This window comes from Oratosquilla oratoria, chromosome 4, assembly GCF_046742065.1.
Source record: "Oratosquilla oratoria isolate Oo_2021 chromosome 4, ASM4674206v1, whole genome shotgun sequence".
NCBI classification, from domain to species: Eukaryota; Metazoa; Arthropoda; class Malacostraca; order Stomatopoda; family Squillidae; genus Oratosquilla; species Oratosquilla oratoria.
In genome coordinates, this window is record NC_134780.1 from 81,086,838 (window position 1) to 81,096,857 (window position 10,020).

General features: G+C 38.4%; 1 protein-coding gene across 1 annotated transcript; it reads left to right on the forward strand.

Annotated features, from left to right (window-relative positions):
* The first annotated feature begins 763 nt into the window (after window positions 1-763).
* On the forward strand, window positions 764-9,800 carry LOC143024370 (uncharacterized). The gene is made up of 8 exons (XM_076183165.1): window positions 764-832; window positions 951-1,017; window positions 5,960-6,195; window positions 6,877-7,037; window positions 7,903-8,051; window positions 8,548-8,646; window positions 8,767-8,924; window positions 9,402-9,800. The coding sequence occupies exons 2-8, from the start codon at window positions 963-965 to the stop codon at window positions 9,558-9,560; spliced, it is 1,017 nt and encodes a 338-aa protein (XP_076039280.1). The 5' UTR covers window positions 764-832; window positions 951-962; the 3' UTR covers window positions 9,561-9,800.
* The last annotated feature ends 220 nt before the right edge of the window (window positions 9,801-10,020 follow it).

Here is a 10,020-nt window from a genome sequence, read left to right on the forward strand (position 1 = left end):
CCTAACATTATCAGCATTATTAGGAATTGCAATGATAGCGGTGCTATGAATAGCAGTAATTATAATCATAAATTACACGAGTAAATTAATAGTAATAATAACAATAGTAATAGTAATATTAATGATAATAACAACAATAATACTAAAAATAATAACAACAAAAATAATGATAATAATTACAATAATAATAATAACAATAATAATAATAATAATAATAATAATAATAATAATAACAATAATAATAATAATAATGATAATAATGATAATAATAATGACAACAACAACAACAACAACAACAACAACAATAATAATAATAATAATAAAAATAATAATAATAATAATAATAATAATAATAATAATGACAACAATAATAAAAATAATACTATCAGTAATAACGACAACAAAATAATAATTATAATAATAATAATAATAATAATAATAATAATAATAATAATAATAATAATAATAATGATAACTATAATAATAATAATAACAATAATATAACAACAACAACAAAATAATATTAATATCTAATAACATTAATGATAATGACGTTAATAATAACAACAAAAATCATGAAAAGCTGCAGTCAAGAAACGAACAAATGAACTCATGATTCTGCGAAAACAATAATTCCCGTGAATCGACCGAACGAAGCGACGCGACCCTTCAGGTAAACTTTGCGCTTTGACAAACGAACGAAGAACTTGGGAACGCTCGTGCCCTGCCTATATACCTGAGCCTTACCTCGTGAGGCTCAGACACCAACTGCCTCCACACCCGGAACGACTTCTGCAAAGTACGTGAACACCCAAACGCTGGAGTACCTCAGGTACTTCTGCTCCCAACAGACCACAGAATTCTTAAGATCTTGATATCTTTGTATCTGTGACGATCCCCTTTGACGTTTCTGGTTCTTTTGGGTCTTAAAGAAGGTTCCTCTTTTGCAGAAGCTGATCACGATGGAAGCGCGCTCCATGTTCCTGGCCCTGCTTCTCGTAGCCCTCGCTTATGCAGGTAGGGAGAACTCCACACATTACGGGATATAATTGCCTGTTGCCAAACGACACTAAGATACACTTACACACACACACACACACACACACATACACACACACACACATATATATATATATATATAATATATATATATATATATATATATATATATATATATATATATAATACTGATGACCCACTTTCGGAGAAGAATAAGCGAAGATATAGAGATCTGTATATTTCGATCACTTACTGTGATCCTCTTCGGCAGATATAAGTTACAAAGTACAGAACAATGTGTATTTATAGTAAAGAAGTGAGGTAGCATGAGGGGACGAGGCTCAGGTCAACACGCCCGGCACGCATGCTCGCATCTTGGTGGCTCAGGTCACATGACCGGCGTTGCATGGGCCTTGGTGATTTTTGTCCACCGTTAATGTTGATGGTAACATTTTATTTATGGCAAAAGAAGAAATACAGTCTGGTGACCATTGACCATGGGAAATGTTATAATTTGGGAAATTATTTATTAAGGAGGATTCTACTATTTTTCTTCTGAAACTACATTTGGATTTATAAATTATTTCAGCATCATCCCAATTTATTCGGTGGTTTTTATTGGCGACGTGCTGAAATACTGCGGAATTTTCCTGTCCGTATTTAACAGAGTTCTTGTGCTCCTTAACCCTGGTATTGAGATCTCGACCCGTCTGTCCCCAATATACATCATTGCAATCTAAACAAGGTAATTTATAAACTCCAGGAGTTGTATTACTCTTGGATCTGTGATGTATATTGACAACTTTACTGAACAAATTATTAGGATAATGGAAGATAAAATTTACCTTTTCCTTTGGTAACATGTGAGACAATTCATGGATTGATTTGTTAAAAGGCAATTTTATGCTTCTATTATCCCAATGATGATTCATGGCGGAATGGGAATCTGTTTTGTGAAAACTAATTTTGGCCTTGCTGAGAGCTTTTTGTAAAAACCACGGCGGGTATCCTAATTTTGTTAGTTGATTTTTCACTGAATTTAGTTCCAAATCTAAGTATTGGGAGCTACAAATTCTCAAAGCCCGTAAGAATAGGCCTGAAGCTACACTATATTTTATTTTGTCAGGATGGTGGCTAAAGAAATGTAGGTAGCTCCCTGTGTGGGTGGGCTTCCTATAAACTGTGAAGGACAGTGACTCCGCATTTCTTATTATTAAGATATCTAGAAAAGGTAATTTGTGATCTAATTCCCATTCCACCTTGAATTTAATATTGTTCGTTAGGTGATTGAGCTGGTTGTGAAATTCTTGGAATGATCCCCATTCATCATCCCAAACCGTAAAGATATCATCTACATATCTATGCCAAAACATGGCGGGTGGTTTAATTTTCGGTAATAGCACTGATTCAAAATATTCCATATATAAGTTGGCTAGAACTGGCGAGAGATTAGAGCCCATGGAACATCCGAATTTCTGTTTATAATAAAGATCTTTGAATGAAAAAACATTGGTGTTGACGCAAAGTTGTGTTAAATTTAATATTTTATCTAGTGGCAGTGGTAGCTGGTTCTGGTATGGTTGTAATTTTACTTTCAAAAACTCTAAGACTACCGTTACATCAATTTGGGTGAATAGCGAAACTACATCTAGACTTAGTAATTTTCTACTACTAGGTAGGTTGTGACTTTTGATCTTTCTTATGAAGTCTTCTGAGTGTTTTATGTGAGACTCTGAGAAACAACCTACATACGGTGATAGTATTTGTGTGAGCCATTTTGAGGTCTTATGTGTACAAGAATTCCTATTTGATATGATGGGTCTGAGGGGAATGCCGTCTTTGTGCAATTTTGGAAGACCGTAAAAGTTGGGCAACTGGGGATTAATGACTTTCAGTTTTTGGAACGTGTCTTTGCCTAAGATTTTGATGGCATGTTTGTTAAATTCTGAAGCAGTGCTTTTTAGAGGATTTTTTGATAGTTGTTCCTATGTGTTTTTATCTTGTAATAGATCATGAACTTTGTTTTCATATTCTAAGTTATTAAGAATAACTAATTTCCCTCCCTTATCTGCCCTGGATATGATGACATCCTTACGATTTGTGAGATTTTCTACAGCCAGTTTGTATCGCTTTGGTAATCCACAGTCATTTTTAAAACAATCCAAAATACCATGCGTGAGAATACCTTTTAAACAATGTAGGTCTTTATCATAATTATTTGAAGCCAAGAACTTGTCAATGAGTATACTTACAATTTACTTTCTAGAGCAGCTATTAGCAAAGCCTCCCATGTTAGTGATAAACATTTAGAAATTCTTAATAAGAAACTAATTAGGTTATGTAACAACAGTGTGTGGTCCAAGATTTCATTGACTGAAAATGTGGTAAATCTATCTGACATCACTCTCTCTCGCCATGAACTAGAAGTGTTAGGACTAGAAGTCAATTGTGCTATGTACCCACCGTAGAATTTGACAAGTTCTTGGCTTCAAATAATTATGATAAAGACCTACATTGTTTAAAAGGTATTCTCACGCATGGTATTTTGGATTGTTTTAAAAATGACTGTGGATTACCAAAGCGATACAAACTGGCTGTAGAAAATCTCACAAATCGTAAGGATGTCATCATATCCAGGGCAGATAAGGGAGGGAAATTAGTTATTCTTAATAACTTAGAATATGAAAACAAAGTTCATGATCTATTACAAGATAAAAACACATAAGAACAACTATCAAAAAATCCTCTAAAAAGCACTGCTTCAGAATTTAACAAACATGCCATCAAAATCTTAGGCAAAGACACGTTCCAAAAACTGAAAGTCATTAATCCCCAGTTGCCCAACTTTTACGGTCTTCCAAAATTGCACAAAGACGGCATTCCCCTCAGACCCATCATATCAAATAGGAATTCTTGTACACATAAGACCTCAAAATGGCTCACACAAATACTATCACCGTATGTAGGTTGTTTCTCAGAGTCTCACATAAAACACTCAGAAGACTTCATAAGAAAGATCAAAAGTCACAACCTACCTAGTAGTAGAAAATTACTAAGTCTAGATGTAGTTTCGCTATTCACCCAAATTGATGTAACGGTAGTCTTAGAGTTTTTGAAAGTAAAATTACAACCATACCAGAACCAGCTACCACTGCCACTAGATAAAATATTAAATTTAACACAACTTTGCGTCAACACCAATGTTTTTTCATTCAAAGATCTTTATTATAAACAGAAATTCGGATGTTCCATGGGCTCTAATCTCTCGCCAGTTCTAGCCAACTTATATATGGAATATTTTGAATCAGTGCTATTACCGAAAATTAAACCACCCGCCATGTTTTGGCATAGATATGTAGATGATATCTTTACGGTTTGGGATGATGAATGGGGATCATTCCAAGAATTTCACAACCAGCTCAATCACCTAACGAACAATATTAAATTCAAGGTGGAATGGGAATTAGATCACAAATTACCTTTTCTAGATATCTTAATAATAAGAAATGCGGAGTCACTGTCCTTCACAGTTTATAGGAAGCCCACCCACACAGGGAGCTACCTACATTTCTTTAGCCACCATCCTGACAAAATAAAATATAGTGTAGCTTCAGGCCTATTCTTACGGGCTTTGAGAATTTGTAGCTCCCAATACTTAGATTTGGAACTAAATTCAGTGAAAAATCAACTAACAAAATTAGGATACCCGCCGTGGTTTTTACAAAAAGCTCTCAGCAAGGCCAAAATTAGTTTTCACAAAACAGATTCCCATTCCGCCATGAATCATCATTGGGATAATAGAAGCATAAAATTGCCTTTTAACAAATCAATCCATGAATTGTCTCACATGTTACCAAAGGAAAAGGTAAATTTTATCTTCCATTATCCTAATAATTTGTTCAGTAAAGTTGTCAATATACATCATAGATCCAAGAGTAATACAACTCCTGGAGTTTATAAATTACCTTGTTTAGATTGCAATGATGTATATTGGGGACAGACGGGTCGAGATCTCAATACCAGGGTTAAGGAGCACAAGAACTCTGTCAAATACGGACAGGAAAATTCCGCAGTATTTCAGCACGTCGCCAATAAAAACCACCGAATAAATTGGGATGATGCTGAAATAATTTATAAATCCAAATGTAGTTTCAGAAGAAAAATAGTAGAATCCTCCTTAATAAATAATTTCCCAAATTATAACATTTCCCATGGTCAATGGTCACCAGACTGTATTTCTTCCTTTGCCATAAATAAAATGTTACCATCAACATTAACGGTGGACAAAAATCACCAAGGCCCATGCAACGTCGGTCATGTGACCTGAGCCACCAAGATGCGAGCATGCGTGCCGGGCGTGTTGACCTGAGCCTCGTCCCCTCATGCTACCTCACTGCTTTACTATAAATACACATTGTTCTGTACTTTGTATCTTATATCTGCCGAAGAGGATCACAGTAAGTGATCGAAATATACAGATCTCTATATCTTCGCTTATTCTTCTCCGAAAGTGGGTCATCAGTATTATTTTACATATGTGCTACGACATATCTTTGTTGTGATATATATATATATATATATATAAATGATATTTATACAGACATAATTTTATTTTGCTTAGGAAATTCTCGTGGCGAGAGGTTTGATATGATAACAATACAGTGGAGACTTCATCTTAACACATTGACGGTCACATGGTACAATCATCTACAAAATTACACCATATGCAGAATGTAGCGGTTAACAAGGGTTTATTGTGGCCTATAAATCGTACGAAAATTTGGGAAATATTAATGACCTCCGAGCAAAATTACACTTCTAGGACAGCAAAGACTTGTACGAGTGTTCCGATCATTGCTGTGTCCATTGCATGTGCTCCCTCTTCATTCCACTTTCGTTCCCTGCCCTCCTCGTCCTATTCATAGATCTGAAACTAAAACCCAGCTGTCCGCAATTCCAGGACCCTCTACTGTCCAATTAGTCAACCCAGACATGGAGGTTTTGCTGCCTACATTAGATACGAATCAAGAGAAGGACGTGTCCGCGGCTTGGCAGGATCTCAACGGGAATGAAGACAAAACCCACCACATTAACGATCAGATGTATTCCAAGTCACAGTTCGAACTTGCGACTGATGCTGGAAAACAGGCTTCTAGTCTGCCGCTATTGACTTCTCTGCCCAAAGACTGCGGAAGGGTAAGTCAAGTCTGCCATTAGATGTAGATCCTATGCTTATTTTCATATATATAGCTTAGCGAAAATGCACTTTTCAGACCCATACGAGTACACCTTGTCTCTAACTACCTGAACAGCGCTCCAACATTTTATATACAATTGCAGTGCAACGGTGCTACTCACACTTGCTCTGGTCAGGCAATCCGGCATGAGGCATTCAGGACAAGAAATGTGCATATTTGCCAACTCAGGAAAAACATAGTATTGAAGTGATTGTAGTAAGTTCAAGAAAGATTCCGATAGAGTTGTGGGATGTTGGGTTGTACGACGCGCACTTGCGATAGCTTTTGTGAGCTCATCCGACCACAGAAGTTAAAGAAATATTTTGGTCATGGGATTACCATCATAGCCCTATTGTATATGACGACATACGAATGAAAAGAACTACTGAAACCAAAGAGCAACCGAATGTGTCAACTGCATTATCGGAAATGATGTCAAGGATTTCATTATCATTGTAATTAATACTACTGTGACAAATATCTATGCTAGAGTATGACCAAGACTTTAGGATAACTGCAGCCTCGTGTTTCATGCTCACAAATAAGTCAAGGTTTTGTCGACTTCTCACGTGGTGACTGGAGCCTTATCTCTTATGCATAAGTCAAGTTCTTGTTGACTACTTATGTGTGCTTCCGGCAGAACCCGAGGTATGAGAACAGTGGCGGAAAGGAGGACAACGCTCCATGGGTGATCCCCATGGGCAAAGGCAGAGGCAAAGACTTCAGTGTCCACTGCGTAGGAGTCATCATCTCCAGTCGCCACGTCGTCGCCTCTCCTTTCTGTCTCCTCGCCAATAAAGTGTGAGTATCCTTCTCTAATTCATGTCAACTCGTGGATGCTCCGGCTAGGAGAAAACATACATGCATGCATGCATACTTGAGAAAGGTGGAAAATGAGGACACGAGTTTATCCCTCGCCGGTTTCGCTTTCAGCTTCTCCAGAGCCTCTGCAGATGCTCAAAACAAAACTGGTCAGTCATAAACTCGGATTTTGACCCGTGTCCTCTTTTCCATCTTTCTTAACTTGTCAGAATGCCTCAACATTCACACATTGCATATACACATATGCCAAAACGCCCTCTCTCCCTTAAAAGTGAGGTGGACTACCCAAGGTATATAACAGCCCTTCACCTACCCCACATCCATCCAACACCATTTGTAGTCCCCCCATTTTAGATCCCTGTGGACAAAGTTCCTCTCTGTCCTCCGCCTACTGCCAGGGTCACAGGCAATGTAGCAAAACACACGACCAAAATACCTACGCGAAATGCTCTAATCTTTGTGAATTGCTTGTTTCTTACTTATTTCTTTTGGCTGCCTAAGTGTTTGTTTACAGCCATTTTTTTTTTTTTTTTTTTTGGCTGTTTGCATGTTTACTTTTTCTACATTCAGCTTCGTTACAAACTGAGAAGCACTGATGTTCTGTCACTGCAACATTGGAAATGGCCAAACCATGACCAAGGTGATGAGGACAAGAGGACATTCATGCTATGTATCAAAAGAACTTCCCCAACTTTCTTATTTCTTGCAGTCAACTCCTCGTTAGATCTAGACTCAGTTCAGATTAATACAAACTAACGCCTGTTTCTGCATCTTGGTCATCGGCTGATGGCAACGATTCAACCGGCTCGGGGAAAGGGTATTAATGTGCACACTATACCTCCAGCGACGCTGTGTTGGCACCCGTGGGAGATGAAGTCAAAGTCATTGAACTGCTGGGAATAAGCACACTTCCTACAGCGGAGAGCCCCGATGACCTTCTCACTGGAAGTAACATAGCTGTGGCCACCTTGAAGATACCTATAACCTTCTCAGGTAATCCAAATTTCCTGTACACACGATATTTTCACTTCTTTCAAAATACATGTTCTCACTGGAAACTATGCCAACTACACACACACACACACACACACACAAACACATACATTATATGTTTCTTATGTGTCGTTACGACAAATGGATTGATAACCTCAGCCGCTGGGACTCATGAAAGGGTTCGAGTCACACAGGCGGAGCTTATCAATCCATATACATTCGTATTTGTTTGTGTATGTGTGTGTGTGTGTGTGTGTGTGTGTGTGTGTGTGTGTGTGTGTGTGTGTGTGTGTGTGTGTGTGTGTGTGTGTGTGTGTGTGTGTGTGTGTGTGTGTGTGTGTGTGCGAGCGCGCACTGTATTTAACTTACAGGTGAATATGTATGTATGCCTGAACATATATAAGTATGTGTGTATGTAAGCATATGCATACACAAAAAGTTCGCAAGTTTTACAACTAAATATCTTAATGAGTGAATCCCCTTTTTTATTTTCCAGAAAAAGTGCAGCCAGCATGTCTTCCTGGTCTGTTTGCGACGATCAACCCCGAGGGGCGGATCCAAAACGCCACAGTCTACGGTTTTGCTGCCGAAAATGGTAATAAAGAGAGAATTTCAATCCCAGAGGACAATACTTACTTGCATGGGTACAAGAACATGGGACCTAGCTACACTCTCGAATAATGCCTGTCTTGACGCGGTGTGTTTTCTTCCACAGGTGGTTTGGAAAAGTTTTTTGGAACTTTCAATTCGTACGGTCCAGTCGTCTTCTACAAGTTCCTTAAGGATTACAATGCCAAGTACCCTCGTGAGCAGGTCAAGAGCATCGAACTGATCTCCAAGAATCACCTAGGGGTCGTGGCTAATTTCAAAACGGTAAGAATTTAACGCTTGGACTGTGTGTGTGTGTGTGTGTGTGTGTGTGTGTGTGTGTGTGTGTGTGTGTGTGTGTGTGTGTGTGTGCATGTGCGTGTGTATGTGTGTGTGTGCGTGCGTGTGTGTTTGATTCACCAGTGTCTTCTATCATGCGCTGACCTCGTTACCGACAGCTATTACACCCCGGATAAGAGCTCCACAGTTGATATGGTACAAACTGGTAATACTGTGGCCTCGGGCATACATACACACACAGACACAGAAAAACACACACACACAAACACGTTTTTCCAAATACTGTCAGACTCTACAGGCCCTAAGGGTGGGGACCAATCTCGGGACAGCAAAGTAAGTAATCCAAGGTGGTACCACTACATATAAACATATAAATTCCTAGTGTAAAGTCATGCCATATAAGTAACGATTTGGGTTCGATTCTGGTCGCTCGACTCATTTCCTCATTTCGATCTTCTCCAGCTTCGATTCTCTGCCCTCCTGTTCCGCAACGTGGAAGACGGCGGCCGTTTCTACTTATTGGGCATCGGTCCAGTGGCCTCTGATATCAACGAACAAGTGACCCTCTACACGAGCATCATACCCCACCGCCACTGGATCGAGGTCGTCGTGAGGCAATGAGGTGGGATTCACCCTCAGGAGGTTCCCAGAAAACCCTAAGACTTGAGGACACACAAGATCAGCCCAACAATAAGATGTCTTCTCTTCCTCCTCCACGCTATACTTGAAGAGGATGTCATGTATATTAGTGCTTTTCAAATATTCAATACTCAGTTATGTAAACATTTAAGCAATATACTCTGTAGTGCATATTATATTGTTTACTTGCTTACTTCATTTTTTTTTCATTCGATATCACTGTGGACCAAAAGGTCTCTGTCAGGATGCTTTACTAATGTAATCACTGTACCCCATTGTAAAATAAGCCCGTAATAAAATCTGCCCCTTACACCTTTCTTTATTTCACAAAGTTTTGTTTTGCCCACAGTGGCGAGACCCAAAGTCAAGATGAAGTTAATATAATTTTTAAATAAATGTGCAAATAGATATATAAGTAAATCTGTTTAAAATAAGTCTTCTT

Excerpts from the sequence above, each read along its gene's own strand:
- LOC143024370 (XM_076183165.1), top strand. The coding sequence starts at position 963 with ATGGAAGCGCGCTCCATGTTCCTGGCCCTGCTTCTCGTAGCCCTCGCT. Across the intron at positions 1,018-5,959 it reads CGTAGCCCTCGCTTATGCAG|GACCCTCTACTGTCCAATTA; the intron begins GTAGGGAGAACT and ends CCGCAATTCCAG. Across the intron at positions 6,196-6,876 it reads TGCCCAAAGACTGCGGAAGG|AACCCGAGGTATGAGAACAG; the intron begins GTAAGTCAAGTC and ends TGCTTCCGGCAG.